General features: G+C 37.7%; 2 protein-coding genes across 2 annotated transcripts in view; one reads left to right on the forward strand and one right to left on the reverse strand.

Annotated features, from left to right (window-relative positions):
* Nucleotides 1-5,140, forward strand: part of adra1d (adrenoceptor alpha 1D) — an 8,091-nt gene extending 2,951 nt beyond the window's left edge. Inside the window, exon 2 of the mRNA XM_034857278.1 lies at nt 3,834-5,140. Within this exon, the coding sequence (XP_034713169.1) occupies nt 3,834-4,384 (551 nt within the window). The 3' untranslated portion in view covers nt 4,385-5,140. The remainder of the gene's footprint in view (nt 1-3,833) is intronic.
* Nucleotides 5,141-8,333: 3,193 nt separating this feature from the next.
* Nucleotides 8,334-9,477, reverse strand: LOC117960588 (5-hydroxytryptamine receptor 4). Its single transcript, XM_034898574.1, has one exon. It carries the CDS (start codon nt 9,475-9,477, stop codon nt 8,419-8,421), a length of 1,059 nt encoding a protein of 352 aa, XP_034754465.1. The 3' UTR covers nt 8,334-8,418.
* Nucleotides 9,478-18,961: the final 9,484 nt, after the last annotated feature.

Consider the following 18,961-nt stretch of genomic DNA (forward strand, 5'->3'; position numbering starts at 1 on the left):
AGTAGTGTATGTAAGAGCATTTCACATGTGTTCGTGAGAGGTAATTCTGAGTAAAGTCCCTAACGGCCCCTCATACTAGTATTCCCAACACACACACACACACACACCCACACCCCCCCACACACACACACACAAACACACTTGGTGGCCTCATACATTATAATTTAGCATACATTTCACATAGTTGATTATGAAAGCCATCAAGAATAAATCACCGGTATCTTATCAACTATAGCACTTACAGCGCTCTCTTTCAGGCTGCACCTACAGATTTATTCTAACAATTAATATTACAGCAAAGCCTACAGAGAGCCTGCAGAGCAAGCAATGAAATGGGACTTGCTAATCACTTTATCTACTCAATGGGAGTGAAAAGGCCAAGTTTATTTGTATCCAGAAGTCCAAGAGAGATACTCCTTCTCCTCTTGTGAAAATGAGCAAAGACAAGAATGAGTTTTGTTATACAGATCAATACATTATCATCTGTAGTATCTTAATGGATGTGATGTGATTGCTAACACCTCAGACATCTCAGACATTTTAGCATACATTTATAAATCTTATCTCCCTAATAAAACGTTCTTGCCAGAAACCATCTGTCCTGCAGAATCCCCTCAGACATGTTGCTCTGCAATCCGACCCTGATCTTTCAATTCCCCGAAGGAATTAGTTTAAACAAAGGTCCCGTAGGGATCAATACAGTGTTAACGTGTTTTATGGATTCTCCTATGGGGGGTTGCTGTTTGTTTCCTAAATGACTAATTGAAGAGTGCCCTGTTCACCCATACTTAGTCATTCAGACAGAGTATAAGTACTTTGTTGAAACACATCATTACAGTAATGAGTAACCGTTATCTGAGATGCAGACATGTACTTTTATCAGGCTCTTTTGCCGTGATGATGCAAATGCAGACAGAGGAGTCTGAGAGCCGACACAATTTGCTCATTGTGCACTAGACCCATTAATACTAGATACTTCTGGAATAAAGAGCAAGATACTTTTTATATTTAATTTTCACAGAGTTACCTTTTTAGTATGAATTAGTCAACAATGTTTATAATTGTGTGGTTTTCCATTATTAGTTGCTGACATAAATTCAACCTTTATAAAGGTATGGTTTATAGTTTACTTTTTTTTTTAAAGGCATGTTGTGTGTAATATACTTAGAAATAACAAATACACTTACAATACAATACACTGGGTCTCATGGACAGTACAGTGTTTTGCAATAAATGAATGAATGGAGAATTCTTGTCCATAAGAAAAATGTATCAATATCATAATAGATTCTTCTTAATCTCAAAATCTTACTGGAGCTATTGTGCTTAGATGGATTATAATTATAACCTTAAAGGTCCCATGGCATGAAAATCTCACTTTATGAGGTTTTAACATTAATATGCGTTCCCTCAGCCTGCCTATGGTCCTCCAGTGGGTAGAAATGGTGATACAGTGATACAGATACATGGTGGCAATAGGTATAAAACGAGCCCTGGGTATCCTGCCCAGCCTTTGAGAAAATGAAAGCTCAGAGGGGCCAAAAGGAATCTTGTACTGTACATACAGTATATATATATATATATATATATATATATATCCACGCACAGTTTTTGAAGATTTCAGTCGTAAGAATTGGGCTTGGGGGAGAAAGTATTGATCGACTAATTAATTGTTGGTTTTGGTCTTTTTATGAAATTCAAGGACATATTTCCCTAAGCTCTGTAACTATACTGATCAGGATTCTGTCTGCTCACACAAAAGACACATCAAGTCATTTTGTCTGAGAAAGTGAACAGGTCCCCAGACTCCTTGATTCATTCATGTACTACGATATGAGCCAATGTGAACTTTAAAAACAAATCACGTCCTCAGAAAAGATATAAAATAGAAAATGTCTTGCAAACATCAGACTTAAATGATACTGTTTTCTAAAAGGCTATTAAACACCAAAAATATATTACTTGTTGATGCTTATGGTGTTGTGGTATTGCGTCAGAGTGGGTCATCACTGTCTGTCTGCCTTTAAGGTGACACATTTCAATGAGAACAATCAATAGAGGCCATTACTTCCTTAATCACTTTATTCATCTTAATCTTTTACCATATTGAGCCAGACCTGGTTTACAGAAGAGAGTCATGTAGCAGATGCTATACACTCAAAATACTGTTACAAACATGCTGCAGAAAAGGTTTCAAGTAAGAGCGAGGACTCTGTTTTATTATACAGTTTTGTCTCTGAGTTAATGGTACAGTCATCTGCGCAGTATGTTGTTGGTAGTTGATGTCACAACAGCATACAGTATATCCATTACATAGAAAATCACATACAAGCCATTTCGTATATTCCTACATTGTACTAACAGAATTTATATGAAAAGGACTTCTGGGCCTCGGCAGTGCAGACTTGACATTAGCACTGTGACATGTTGCCTCTGTGTCCTGGGTAACTAATTGCGTCAAATCCGGGGGAGACAACAATAACCAGACAAGTAAGCGAGAGAAAACTGACCTTTTAAAGATAACATTTATGTTCAAATTAATAGTAAATTACCATTTTGTAATGTAACATGTAAGAACGTTAAAGGGCCTCAATCCAAAAAAAGTCTTAGCTGTTTGTGTAATGCTCCATCATCCAAAAGATAGCTAATACCGGAAATATTTAAAATTGTCCATTGCTGGATTTTCCATTATACCAACACTAATGACAAAGACATGCTTTAAATAAACCAAGCCAAGGCAGTGTAATGCATTACACATAGATTCAGGTACTGCTAGAATGTGTCTGTGCTGACTCATTCAAAAACCTCACAAGACAAGTGTATATTCTAACTTATCCTCTCAGAAAAAGATTACACCACAGGAAAATTTACATCCACTTTATATTTTTAGCAGTCCGCCTAATGTACATGTGTATCAATTTATATCACTCAAGATTTAATTTAAGTACTTAGCACTTATAACACACCATCATCATCACAAATTCTACTCAAGCAAAAGCATCATAAAAATAGTTGAATTCATAATCTGTCTGTTAATAAAAGTCCACACAATGTCAGCACGCCACTGCTTAACAATAAATCATCACACAAATAATGCAGCAAATACACTACTGTCAGAGGGATGACAAATTAATATATGTGTAGCATAAGCATCGTACCAGTACTGTACTTAAGTACACATTTGTGTTACCTACTCCTTTACATTTCAGAAATAAATATTGCAGCTTTTAATCCACTAAAATATGCACCACTGTTGTTTGGTGTATATTTTAATACTGCCAGCTGTAATCCAATTGCCCCACGGGAACAGTTTTAGTTACAAGTTACTTTACAAATAAAGATTTTTGCACACAAAACACATGAGTTTATTAAACCTGATGTTATATTATAAATTAAACTACCCAGTAACATATACTTTTACTTAAGCAAAGGTTCTGAATACTTCCACCCATGCATAGTAGACCTCTAAATACGCTTAATGTATTGTTTGTTTCAGATTCAGGTTCACGTCGACAATGCTTTCCTATTCCTCAAAAACATAAAACATTTCAAAAATAGACTTAGTGATAGCAAAATACAAAACAGACTAATTGTCAAATAGATTTGTTAAGATCCAATTATTTCAAATAGGTATTTATTTTTATGTTTAAACTGATTCCAGATTAGCTACAATCCGCTAATTTAGCTACAAAGCTACATTTTGCTTCAACTATTCATGAGTTTGAAAAAGTGTAAAAATGTTATTGGATTTTAATTGGAAAATGAAAACAGTATACTGTTCTTGTGTTGTGCATTTACTCACAAATATTTGTGATGGCTCCATTTTCTTCTAGGTGCATTCTTTCCAGCACTGAAGCCACCTGAAACTGTGTTCAAGGTGGTCTTCTGGCTGGGCTACTTTAACAGTTGCATCAACCCAATGATCTACCCCTGCTCCAGCAAAGAGTTCCAGCGGGCATTCACTCGGCTCCTCAGGTGCCAGTGTAAACAGAAAAAGAGGGTCCTTCGTCGCTTCTATGACCAGAGGTGGCGGACAGCTGTCAAGGGAAGGACAAGGCAGCAGAGAGAAGACTGTAAGCATGGCTATGCTGTGCATGAATCCTGTGGCAGCTCTTTGTTACACAAGGGGAAAGGGCGCTCGCTAGGTTTGAAGACATGGAGCCTCTTTCCTCCACTGCAAAAATCTTCCTTCCAGCTCAAAGAGAAAGTGAACAATCTGTCAAATAAAATTAAGGGAGGGCCGGGAAAAGGGACCACACCTGCAGTGGGTAGGATTGATATAGTAGACACAGTCTCTATGGGGATTTACAACTCCTGTGAGCAGAGCAGTTATCAGTTCTATGATCTGGCAGACTGCTATGGCCTGAGAGAGACAGACATTTAGAGGGCCGCTAGAGAATCCTTTTTTATGTTCAAAGGGGCATATTGGACCAATGTGAAAGAAAAACTGTGATAGGATATAATTATATGTTCACAAAACATCTGAGAATCAAAACTTAGTTAAAGATGTGGACTTAGAATGATGGCTTGATCCCAGCCCAAACAGGACTTCAACTTTTATCTCAAAGCCTCATTCTCATCATGATTATTTAGATGAAACATCTTGTGAGCTGCTTGAAGCCATTTTTTTGAAATGGACACAAAAGTAGCAAAGTCTTTGGACTTAGTTGTCCGCTGTCACTTGGAAGCACTGTACATCGACAGTACGCAGGCCTCAGTTGACGGGCATACTCCCTTTCAATAAGACATTTAACTGAAGCCTCACTATTACTTCTTAATTCTTGAAAATTCATACCAGACAGTGTTTGTGTCTTCAACTATTAGCTGGCTGACACTATGTGATGACTGGCGACTGCTTTGTTTGATATTCAGCTGAGTTTAAACAAAGAACTACGATTTTGACAACTTTAATAGAGTGAAATAAGAGTTATAAGTGCAATTGTTTATGTTGCTAGAATGTTTGGATTAAATCAAATGTAATGTCAGAATAAAACATGACATGTCATTTTGCATTTTTTTATTTGGACAAAGCATTGTTAAAAATAAGAAGCCAGCTAAGAATAAAGGTTGCTGCATAGTATTTATTCTAACCATTGGATTTATAAGTTAACTTGAAATTGATATGTACACTTGTTTAAATGAAAATCCACGTGTTTACTTGCGCATAACTGTAATTTGCATTGCCAAGTGAGTGCTCATGTGAAATGAACATGCTTTTTGGTATTTTATGATGTTTGTTTATAAAAGATGAAAAGAGAAATAAAACGGGAGAAAAAAACTGTTGAACCATTGACTCTTTAAGACAAAATAACAATGAAATTGATGGAAATAAACCCATATGATCTGCATGTGTGCATCCCAATCTGAACAGGTTAGTGAGAATAGGCCGACTAACAAAAACATGCAAATAAAGATTTTAGGAATTCAAAGAGAGTGACAATCACATTCACATAAGGCTGGAGCTGCAGGCAATGTAGAGAAACTGAGGGAGAGACTCTGTTAACACTAATACATCTCAATTACTTCCTGTTATTAGCCTCTTTCCACCAAGAGTTTACTTAAATGTTTTAGGGGAAAGTCAAACAGCTGAACGCGAAAGTCACACAACCAAGTGTCCAAGAATGTGTTGCAATTTGTACTTCTATTGTTCAAATCATCCAAAACTAACTAAAGCCATAAAAAAATCTCCATGAAGATAAAAGAAAATGTGATGAAAGCAAACAGAAAAGAGTTTTTATCAATGGACACCCCATAAAGAACTGATACACTAAGTGGACAAAAACATACTGCTGACAACAACACTGATTTATGCAGCATCCCACCAATATAACAGTGATCCATATATTTGTGTGATTTGGTGTATAGTGGAGCCATGTTATTCCATTGTATTTATAATGTTGGTATTTCTCTAATGTACCATAATGTGAATTAAAACACCTACAGGTATGTATTTATTAGCCCTATACCAAAACATCTTCAAAATACCATGACAAATATAAAAAATCTATTTTTTACATAAATGTACAATTTATCAGTTGCATCAGTGCATATAAATTAAGTCATAGTTTGCGCAAGATCAAATCCTAATTTATTAAATGTTCATTCATGGATTTAAGGCCTTTTGTGGTATCGTACAGGGTGCATTGTCTATCATTATGTCATAACACAACCCATGCTTTTGTAGTAAAAGCATCATGGTTCATGTCTCTAGTTTTGTTAAGTATAAACACATTGTGGTCATTTCCCCATAAACTCTTCAAATTCAAGCTAAATGTTACATGTTTATGACAGAACAAATAACCTTCTATGTTGTCGTTAAAAATGAAGGTGGAGTAGGCCTAGTGTATTTTAAAGATAAGTTTTTTGGGATGCTTTTCTGCCTTCAATGGACAGGACAGGTGAGAAAGGGGAGAGACAGGGGAAGACATGCAGGAAACTGGCACAGGTCGGGGTCCAACCCTGGACCTCTACGTCGAGGCATAAACCTTTAAATATATGTGCGCCTGCACTACCCACTGAGCAAACCCAGCCACAGGCCTTTTTGTAATAACAAAAGCATGCTGTGAGTATGCACACAGGCACACACACACACACACACAACCACACACACGCACACACACACACACACACGTCAATTATCCAGCAATCAACAGCTTGAGGTCTCATATTACTTTCTGTTATTTTTACTGTGGCTAAACTGTGCTGTGACTCCTGAATTTGGTCTCTCCTGTCTGAGACAGCAATCTTTTCATAAGAACAATCATTTCCTATTTTTACCCAGTGACTACATCTAGCAAGTATGTTTTAAAAAGTAATCCTGCTTTATGATTTCACAATGACCGTGGGTTTACTACAACAATCACACTAGCAAGGAAAAAAGTTAAAAATTTTAATTATAAAGCACGTTTTATACACAGAGATGGTTCAAGGTGCCGTACAGAGTATTATAGTAAGATGGTCTTGCTAAAAGTGCTAAACATTTGTCTTCTTTCCATCATTCCTTATCTTATCTTCATTTTAATAGCACACATTGAAAAGCAAAAGATTTTTAGTTCATACTAAATCTCTATGCTGCTTGTGTACCTCAGTGTCACCACAAATTAAATCACATGAAATTAGTAAATTGGTAAAATTAGTGAAGTGAAATAGGATGAATTTTAATAGCATAAACATTATTAACATAACATTTCAAATATGCTATTTGTTTTCAGACTCATAAATATGAATTCCATTCTTGTAAAGATGTAATCCATCATCATCTAATGTGACAGACATAAATACAATAGGAAATTATTTGTCATTTATTTGTCCTGACATGTATTTCACAATGAAAAATTGGGCATTAACTGTTGTAGTTTTTCACCTCAAGAAACAATGGGATTGGGTGTAGTTGGAATTAGTAAAGTTTGAGCTAAACTTGACAAGAGCCCAGTAAAGGGGGCCAACTATCTATGTTTCAATTTTGAAACATTCAATTGTTTATTAGCGCATGAGTTGTCACCGAAATGCACAAGACCAAATTGTTGCTGCACTTCTAATTGTTCATTCATGCAACATTTCAGCTCATAAAAGCAGCTTGCCAACAGCTGTCAAAATATCTGAACCCCTTCATGAGCTTCATGAACCCCTTTGAAGTGACCTCTTCAAAACATCTTGCGCATCGTCCGAAACTTCGTCCTTTTGTGAAGATCTCAAAGAATAGATATCTGTGATATACTTTGATCCTCCTTTCTCACTAGTATGTAGATTGACTTTTTTCTCCATCTGTAGCAATTTTTAAGCACTATCTGTTCTGCCATCTGTAATTGTTATTAAATTTTTTTATGACAATGATTAAATAATGAACATGCCACAGTTTTGATTATAACTCTATACACATGAATGATTATACTTCAACATAGAGCTATGAGTATGCTAACAGACTTAATATAGGAATACACAGCCACTACCTGGATGGCCGATAACTAGATGGCCATCTTGTCAAATCATTCCTTCAGTTCTTGGCCACTTTCTTGTTGGATTTTTGTCTAAGATTAAGCAACACATGGACAAACTTGATGACATAATCCAAAAATAATTTACTGAAAAATGGAACTGAAAAATCTTTTCAAACTAGACGTTTTTCTGTTACAAAATCCTAAATGTTGTGCCACAAAACACATTACTTTTACATGGAAGCAATGAAGCTGATTGCATGCATCATGGTCGAAGGCAGTCCCAAATCATTAATTATCTATCTCATCATAATTCTTCCTCGTTAAACAATTTTTTCCCACGATGTTGACAAAAAGGTGGTTGGAGCACTGAATAGAGCCATTGATTAACAAAAATGCAGCACTTACTGTTAAGTGAGCTTTACACAGTATGCCTTCAACAAATACACAAATACACTGTATAGTTCATGGTTCATCTGCACGTTCATTTGCCTCTTTCCTTAGTGTGCGACAGCTCCATCCCAGGGGAGGACCCATGCAAGCATACCCTGCAGCCAATGAACATTAGGAATGCCCTACGGAAGGAACGGTTGAAGAAACCATACAGGAAGGGATTTAGAGATGAATTGATATATCCTAGCCACAAAAATATATCCCAGACGACCACCTCCGTGCTGTAATCAATGAACGGGTCCACAATGTTGACTGTAAAGAAGGGCATCCAAAAGATTAGGAAAACTCCCATAATTATCCCCAAAGTTTTTGCTGCCTTTCTTTCCCTCTTCATAGTGTTTCGGTGTCTTTGTTTCTTGCTTGAGTCTTTGCCCACTCCACTAGCCATCTGGCTTTCCATGGCGCTGATCTGCCTGGCTTGACGTTTGGCAGCTTTGAAGATCTTCCAGTAGGCTATTAGCATGACAGCCATCGGCAAGTAAAAGGCTACCAAGGAAGCCATGACAGCATAAATGCGATTGACCAAGAACACGCATACATCTTTAGGGAGCAGGATGTCTACATTAGCAACATGGAGATCTAGCATTATGGGGCCAAAGGAAATGAGCATGGGAACAGCCCAACACACAACAATAAGGAGAGCTACCCGACTGCGGGACATTTTTAAAGAGTAAACAAGCGGATTGCAGACAGCGTAGTAGCGGTCAAAAGCAATGCAGCTGAGATGAAATATAGAGGCAGTGCAGAGCATGACATCTAGGCTAGAGTGTAGCTTACAAAAAAGAACACCAAAGTACCAGCATCCCTCCACAGTCCGAATCATACTATACGGCATCACTACCAGGCCAACAAGGCAGTCAGCCACTGCCAGGGACATGACAAAGGAGTTTGTGGGGGACTGCAGCTGCTTGAAGTAAGCGATGGACAAGACTACCAGGAAGTTGCCCACCACTGTGCAAACAATGCCAACAGAGAGGAAGGCATACAGAGAAATGCGAGAGGCCTGGTTCTTCAATGTAGTACAAGACTGAAGTTCAATCGGAAGAGATATGTTAGCATCTCCGAGGAATCCCAAACTGCTGTTGTCCATGGTCAAATCAAGCCTGTCAAAACACAGATACAGTTGTAAGTAATGTGTGTTTTAGACTGACTTTTTAGTACAGCAAGTGAGGCATTTCTTTGCAGTTGGCCTACACTCCTCTATGGTACATTAACTGTGAAAAAATTGACAAACCACCCAGAATTCGGTTTGTTTTGAACCAATAAGTGCTCCATGGTAACTCTTCATTAGTTAATCTCTCAGCTGTAAATTTCAGCTTGACATAGGAACACTGTGAGCCTGAAAAGCCTTTGTTCCGCTGTAGTTGTTTTATCTAAAATGTAATCTCTTTGCTTGGTGTGGAAAGCCAACCCAGATGTTTTTTTCATCAACACAGATCTTGATATAATTTAGTTTTATTTTATTTATCTCAAACAATCAACAATGTTGCAAGACTAAACAAAAAAATTAAAACCACAATATTTATACTGTGTACACACATATATATTTATACATATGTATATATATACTGTGTATGTATACAGTATATTAGTGCAAATACTGATATTATGGCTCTATTTGATGCTATTGTTCAGTCCATTCCATAAGGTTACCCCACAAACTAAAACACACAACAGTAGTTAACACTTGAACACACAATGTCCTCTTAGATGATAACCCTCATCTCTTTCATTAAACATTGTGCGTATGTTCCAAGGTAAATTATTTTCTCTAACTTTAAACATAAATTGTGCAGTTTTAAATGTAACAATGTCCATAAATTTCAGCAAATGTGAATTAAAAAACAATGATTAGTGTGCTCATAATCCCCCGTGTGATTTATTATCCTGATTGCTCTTTTTTGCAACATTTTGTGAGTTGCTTTTGTAGGAATTTCCCCAAATGTCCATAGAATATAACAGATATGGTAAAATAAGTGTGCAGTATAAAGTATGTAATGTATTTTAGTTCAATATGTATCTAGTTTTGATCGATATACCAATACTCCTGGCCATCTTTATGCACAGATATTTATTGTGGGGCTTCCAGCACAGTTTGTGGTCAAGTACAACACCCAGGAATTAACCTTCATAGACACTTTCAATTGTTTCATTATCAGTTACTGTTTTAACATCCGTATTTATTATATGATTTCCCAATATCATGAATTCTTTGGTTCTTATTCTCTTCAATTTATTCTCATTGCACTCCTTTTTCTCACTATAATTACAGTCATGAATCACAAAGATTGGCAGGTGGTCACTTATGTCATTTATCAGTATTCCACTTAAAGAGTTGCTTTCCATATTGTAAACATATTATCTATCAGAGTGGCACCATTACATGTTATTCTGGTTGGTTTTGTGAATGTTGGTAAAACGACTCAAACTAAAAAAAATTTCAATAAACTCTTCCGTCAATTTGTGTTTGTTGAGATTTAGTAGGTCAATGTTGAAATCCCAACGTATATAGTTGACAATATGGTAAGATTGGATCCTGGTTTCCTATACACACAACTTACAATTACATTTGTCTATTTTTCCCCATACACAATTCAATTGAGATACACTCTATTATATCATCAATGACAACTGTCAGGTTTTCAACATCCTTGTAAATAGACCTTTCTGGACTGTGCATTGCACATAGAATAGATCAAATATATCAACAGAATAATAGGAAATTGCCAGTGCCAGTGGTGTAAACAGGGAGAAGATGTTCCAGCTGACTTGGAATAGATTTAAATGAACAGCACAGGGACTGTGCAGTGGTGACGGGAAAGGCTTGTAGACTTGTTGAGTGTGACCAACACACGTCACTATGGTTAATAAACGATTTAATTTAAATTCACAACATCCTATCATCAAGCGGGTGAAAGTTCCCTTTCCTCCCTCCACACACATTATTGTTCCCTTTTCCTTCTGATTTTACTGTTTATGTTAGAAACATCACATCTGCACAAAATCATACAGTTGTATTCATTCTTGTACAATACCTCTTCTTTGCCATTATCCACAAAATCTAGTTCCCATGTGTGATTTTCACAACAGGTAAAATAATTAGTTCAATATTACTGCAAAAGCTTTGTGTTTACTTTTACTGTCAGTCTTATTAAACTGTAACTTAGTGTGTACAACATTTTGCCTATATACTTGGTAATAATATAAATATCAATCATATCAAAGTCAAAAATATTTTTATCAAGATAACAGTCCTCTATTAGTTATGTCACAGATCAAATTAATCCTTGGTGGTTACACATTTTACAATGCAGCAACACTGGAGAACACAAAAAGCTAATATTAGTACGATGTTGATATACACAGGTTGATGATATTTTTTGTAATATAAAATATCAACGCAAGAAGTTCCAATTGTTTTTACATTTAGAAGACATAGTTACTCCAACTCTGAAAAAAGCCACAATTAAAATGTCACAAGTTCAGAAGGATTCTGCATCTCTCCTTCTGATCCTACGAGGAGCAGCTTGGTTACTGGAAATTAGCTTATAAATAGATGTTAGCATTTCAAACAAGGTCTTTTAAATTCAGTTAAAAAAAGAGGTTTCTTTATTGTAATACTTATCATGATACTCCACACCACGGTCTACAAGAAAATTGGGAAAACATTGACACTCACCTGTAAGGAAGAGAGATGATAGTCTGTCCTCATGTCTGTATCGTACTGCACCTTTTAGACTGAACTGAGAAGGATGGGAGAGCTGGGAGGTGGGCTGTGTTAAACACATGCAACAATAATCACAGTAACAAAATACAGTCTGCTGCCAACTCCATTGAAATGACAGTTCAGTTCTTATCGTGGTGTGTGTAATGAGGGCAGACCAGAATATTTCCCTGTATGTCACTTTAAAAATTTGGACAGTGGTGCCTGAAAAATCATTTTGTTCCCAATACTAAAAAGATCAATGTAAGAACATAAACCAGTAATGAAGACTATTGATAAATCCATAAACTGAATAGCTCGTGCTGTGTACACACAATGTGCTATGTTGTCGAACACACCATTCAATTTCTCTAGAGACATTAGTGCAAACCTGAATGTTTCTGCATCTGTCGAAAGAACGTTGCCATCACTAGAGCCACACTGATAGTATGGCAAAAAAGAAATGTCTGTCCTAAATAACATCTGTTGGATGGATTGTCAAAAAATTGTTGTACATACATTCATGGTCCCCAGAAGGTACATTCTGCTGATTTTGTTGGTCTCTCGCTTCTCCTGTAGTGCCACCAGCAAGTTGACATTCTTCTATTTTTTATTAATATGTGTCAACAACTATTGGATGGATTGCCATAATATTTGATTCAGTCATTCATGTGCCCTTTAGGAATAATTGTAATAACCTCAGCAGGCATGCATACTTTGTGGTAAGTCTAACTCAAGTTCAGTAGACTCTGGCCCTTCACAACACACAGTGAGGACCAGATCTTTATAAAGAATGACTCTGGCCTAGAGCTCAATTACACACTTCTTAAGAGTATAATTTTCATTTCTCCATGCACCTTGGAAGGTGAAGGTTTGCCAGAAATCCACTCTCTGCCTCTCCAGAGCTCCTTTACAACAAATGGTCTACAACTATATCTGTAGGATATGCTATGGATTGGCACTTAAGGAAATGTTTGATTGCTGTCTAAATTACTCTCATGAAAAAAAACAACGGCACACATTTATGCATTTCAATAATTTCAACAGCATTTTAAATAAAGGTATTTGTTCACATGTAAAATATAGTGAAATTACTCTTGGATAAACAAAAGGTGGCATAAACAAGCAGCTGCACCTCTGCATCCATTGTCTTAGACAGCACAGCAAGTAGTAATAGAAAACACACTGGTCTTGAGTCACTTAAGAGCTGTGTCCTTCTCAGATATGATTTGTATGTAAAAATACTCTGCGTTGTTTGTAAATTTCTCATTATTTTGCATTATAAAATTTCATGAATTAATTGAAAGCAAAAAATAAAAACACTAAATAGCACTAAGGAAGAAAGGGAAGCCTTAACAATAATTTCTAAAGTAAGTACATATGAAGGAAGCAAGGATACTTTCTTCATACGTCTCATCATCCCTTTCATGTGTTTCAGTGTGCAGCAGAGCACAGCCAATCCTGCCAAGCTTGAATACCTTGAGCCTCAGCCAGTGACAGACTTATCTCAAGTGTGGCGTGTGTTTTCTAATTAAACATGGGGGGATTTTTAATGAAAGGTGAAATAAAAGGCACATTTGTTCAATAGCTAGTTTTTTTTCAGACCAGTCATTCATATGTATAATGCAAGTGTGCCTTACAGACAGGGTAGACTGGCTGCACATCTGTTCTTTTGTTCATGAAAGGTAGTGGGCAGAGATTGATTCCCGGGATTTGTTTCAATTAGTAAGTGGCAAATAAAATGACCTGTCTTACATGATTACTCATTTCATTATCAGCAATGTACTACTAATTAATAGTACTACTGTATGCCTCAATGTGATATTTTAAATTGTATACTCTTTTCTTTTATAATTCTGGCCTTTGTCTGAATTTGTATCTACTTGAAATACTCTGCAAATATTTTAAGAGAAATGTAATTTTTCCCAAATTTAAATTTTTGTAATCAATTTAATTAGGAAACTGTTTCAATGAACAAATCTGTAAAGTTGCTGTTTTAGACACTATGTATTTTGTGTTTGTTTTTAATGTAACTAGTGCAGTGCCCGTTGAAGATGTGCCTGTTTGGAACTGGCCGATTGATTGGCATGTGGTATTGCTGCTGGTAGAATTCTTCAAAACCAAATTGTACCCCAGAATTACTTAAAGGACCCCAAACCCCTTAATATGCAACTCCACAGTAAAGCCTACAACCGACCTACAGTGTAGGCTACTTCTACATCAGAGGAAGGTATATTACCTGACAAAGAACGGGGGATTCAGAAAGAAGGCTAATCACAATGTCACAAATATCACAATGAAAATGTGGAGTAATCAGACGTAGCCTCATGGACTTATGGCAGTGTGCTACCCAACTGGCCCCTTTTATGAGTTAATCAGCACCTATCTGTGTTCATCAACCACCAGAACCACACCGTGTGTTTGAGAGAGAGAGAGACACGTTGTGTCACATGATCTTAAATAAATTAACACTTCAACATAGGAGGTGTTCATTTCAAGTGGCTTGACGGTTAACAGTGAAGTAGAGAATTTGATTTGCAGGGGTATTTTGGCGATGTGGCAATGTTAGCCTATTAGTGTTCTGAGTTAGCAATAGATTTAATAAACCCAACCCAGAGTGAGTCTGATGAAAACTGTGTCTGCTCGGTTCAACTCTGCGATACTGCGGTAAAGTTTAATGTTAGGCAGTTGTTGGTTTTCGTGAGTGTTACGCTCAATAGCTCCTTATCTCCCTCTCTAAAATGTAAGTGGCTTGAGATTTCTATGTTGAACCGCAAAAAAGGTATTAAAGATTGAAATAGCTGGTATTGCAACTACCCTAAGTACGTCTATTGTGATCGCAACATTGGCCAGACGTTCAGTTCTTTGCACTCTTAACTGCATCTTCATTTTTGGTGATTTTGAGTTCAAAATAACTGTGAAACCTGTCTTAATTTTCTCTTAAACATACCCGGAAACTGAGGGAAATCAATCATCCTTTGACAAGGAAATATTGAATGTAACATCCGCGAAAACCGACAAATGTCAAACATTAAACTAACTTTACTTGCATTGCACAGTGCCCTGAAGGAATAGAGTCCCCCTGCTGTTATATAGCATTCTGCATGTGAAGTCTGCACGTGATGTGCAGGTTACCTTCCCACCAAATATGTTGGCCAAAAGTTTGAGTACCAAGTACACTCATGAGCATTCCTATGCATGAACATGGGGGTTGTTATAGACAATCCATGACTAGCACAGAAGTCCAACAACATACAACCACTCTGGTTAAGATCAGGGAGACCATTCCTCCCAATCACGCCTCTCCAAGTATCTCCCTCATTGCCCACGTGTGCGTTGAAGTCCCCCAGCAGAACTATGGAGTCCCCCACTGGAGCCCCATACAGGACTCCGTTCAAGGTCTCCAAGAAGGCTGAATACTCTGAGCTATTGTTTGATGCGTGTGCACAAACAACAGTCAGAGTTTTCCCCCCCATTACCCGCAGGCGTAGAGAGGCAACCTACTCGTCCACCAGGGTAACCTCCAATGCAGCGGCGCTCAGACGGGGACTTGTGAGTATCCCCACACCCGCCCGGCGTCTCACACCCTGCGCAACTCTGGAGTAGAACAGAGTCCAACCCCTATCCAGGAGTATGGTTCCAGAACCGAGACTTTGCGTAGAGGTAAGCCCAACCAGATCTAACTGGTAGCGCTCCACCTTCCGCACAAGCTAAGGCTCCTTCTTCCACAGAGAGGTAACATTCCACGTCCCCAGAGCCAGCCTCTGCCCACTGGGTCTGGTCTGTCGAGGCCCTGACCTTCACTGCCACTCATGTGGCAGCGCACCCGACCCCAGCGGTTCCTCCCACAGGTGGTGGGCCCCGGGGATGGAGAAAAAGGTTCCACGTAGCTTCTTCGGGCTGTGCCCCACCGGACTCCGTGGCACCCGACAAGGTGACTGTTCCCAGAGAGGTAATAATCTGATATTATTTTTAAAAAACTAACTAGAAAAACATTAGATAACCCTTTTGCAATTATGAAAGCACATAATGTAATCTACTGCACTGGTTAAAAAGCAATGCAACTGATCTCAGCTGGAATTCTGTCTACAATGGAGTGCAATGGAAATTTCTAAGTAACCCTAAACTTTTGACCGGCAGTGTACATATACAGATAATATATAATACAATAATAATTATGAGATAATATAATAATATAACAATAATAAGATTGCATCACGCTCTGTCTGCCTGTTTTCTGTAGCAGGTTGTGCTTTGCATGTGTAGGATTTTGAAACGTCCTTAACTTCGGGAATTGTCGTTTGTATATTCAAAATCAAAGACAGTCCAAATTTTGTGTGGGTCTGTGATGTGTCACGTTTCAGCTGCCAAAGCTCCATTGCTTTCTGTCTCTGGTCTGCTCAGTCAGTGCGCAGTTTTGGAGGTTTGTTTTTTAAAATAGTTTTTACCTATATATTTAACGATATCTGTTGCATTTCTAATCCAAACAACATCAAACTAAGCACTTAGGCCTACGTGTGCCCGTAGCAAGACACCTGTTACGTTTGAAATTCATCGGACTGACAGTTCAAGAGCTATGTGCACAACACACACACACACACACACACACACACACACACATACAGAATGACCTTCCTGTAATTTTTAGATAGATGTTGAATAAATTAGTTGTGTCCTATTCTCAAATTGATCTTAGTTACCTTATGCAGTTTCTTTAAATAAACCAAGTAAAAGTAAAATATGTGATAAGACACAAAACACTAAAATACTTATTGTTAATACTTATTTTTTTCTAAACATTTCATTGACGGTAAAAGCTGTCTTTGTTTTACATACTTTTCCCCACAGAATCCCTGATTAACATTAACCAGTAAGTTCAGATACATTATTTTGCCTTTTTTTCTCCATTTAAATGTGTTCTCTCTGTCTATTTTTTTGTTATGTAAAGTCAAGGGGAATGGCCAGCGGTTATGTGAGGGATTTGTGACCTTGACAAATAGAGCACACACAACTGTGAGTAAAAAATTTTAGGGATGGAAGCTGTACACACGTGCACAGGTTTGGATGATCCTTGAGCCAATGCAGCCCTCTTCTGGTTTGCCATTGCATGTACATTATGAGAACATGACGCTGTCAACAGAAACAGCTAGATTACACATTCTGTATTAATTATGTGTTCATGGACTGTGATGACTGAATGGGTTGTAAATTGAATTTTAAATTTAAAAAAAAATTAAAAACTTTTTGAATTAATAACAGTAAAATGTATGATAAATTGCACTCAACATGGTGTCTTTTGTTTAGATTAATAAAACCCCACTTCCGTATGTGACCCTAATTCATGAATTTGCAGTTCAGTTTTTATGCACAACATCCATCCATCCATCTTCGTCTGCTTATCCGGTGTCGGGTCGCAGGGGAAGCAGCTCCAGCAGGGGACCCAAAACTTCTCTTTCCCAACCACATCAACCAACTCCGACTGGGGGATCCCGAGGCGTTCCCGGGCCAGGTTGGTAATACAATTCCTCTGCAACTGCATTCTTGCTCCTTCACTCATATGGTTCAATCTCCAGCTACAAGCTAAATTTGGATAAAAGCAAACTATTCCCAGTAAATGCTGCCGCTCATAAAGTTATTCACCAAACAATCACATTCAAGGTAGTCCACAACAAATTTAAAGATCTCGGGGTCCAGTGACAAAATCTTTTAAAAAGACTTTCACTTCTTCCTTTATCTGAGGCTGGCTGGATAAAGTCAGTAAAGATGAATATTTTACCAAAATTTTCTTTATTTCAATGTATCCCAATCTTTATTCTAAAATTGTTCTTCAGGGAACTTGCTAGGGGGAATGGCCTTACCTAATTTTTACTATTACTTTTGGGCAACCAACCTCCGTATACTCCACTACTGGCTGCGTGCTGACAGTTTACACCGTGCCCCAGCGTGGTTGAGATTGGAGGCGGCCTTGTGTTCACCAAACTAACTGGCAGCTCTGGTGTACACATCTAATGGCTCAATCTACACAGAATACTGTAAAAAATATTCTAGTCAAGACTACTCTCAAGATGTGGAACCAGTTTAGATGCCATTTTGGGCTCAACTCCTTTACAATGCAGGCCCCTGTAAGTTGAAATCAAACATTCAAGCCCTCGCTGAGAGTGACATGTGTAAAATAGCTCCAGCCTCTCTTATTGATATGTTTGGCTCTTACCCGTCTCTCCAGGGCTACTGGTCAAACATCTTTGGGACACTATCAGGGTTCTCGGTGTGACCTTGGACCCAAACGTATTGATAACCCTCTTTGGAGTCATGCCAACCACAGTGACCCTGCAAATGATCAATGCAGATTTTGAAGCCTTCCTAATATTACTGGCTAGACGATCAGTCCTACTTTGCTGGAAGTTTGCTTCTCCTCCCTCATGTGAGTCCTAGAGCAGAGATGCTCTCCATTTTAGCAGGCTAGAAAAAATTAAGCACAAGCTACGTGGATTCTCAGCTAAATTCTTTAAATTTGGCAGCCTTTTTTTAACCACACAGAAACATTACAGTTCCACAGTGTGCCTCAGTGAAGCGGACTGCCCTTGTTCCAACTTTCTAAGATTGAACTCTCTTTTTGAATTTTTTTTTTGCACCTTTGACTTAGACTTGACTGGACTGTGGTACTACTGTGATCATCCCTGTTATATACTAAGAAACGATGAAGATGATGTTATGTTTGTTGCATACATCTGTTTTACACAATAATATTTTTGGAATAAGTGGAGTGAATTTATGTATGTATTTAGGTCTACGCGTGTGTGTGGATGTATGTATGCGTATGTTTTATTTTATCCTATACACAAATCATAATTGCACTGAAAATTGTTCTTCT

The sequence above is a fragment of the Etheostoma cragini genome, chromosome 2, assembly GCF_013103735.1.
Source record: "Etheostoma cragini isolate CJK2018 chromosome 2, CSU_Ecrag_1.0, whole genome shotgun sequence".
Classification (NCBI taxonomy): domain Eukaryota; kingdom Metazoa; phylum Chordata; class Actinopteri; order Perciformes; family Percidae; genus Etheostoma; species Etheostoma cragini.

Bases quoted from the DNA above. Each gene is read 5' to 3' on its own strand.
- LOC117960588 (XM_034898574.1), bottom strand. From the start codon at position 9,477: ATGGACAACAGCAGTTTGGGATTCCTCGGAGATGCTAACATATCTCTT.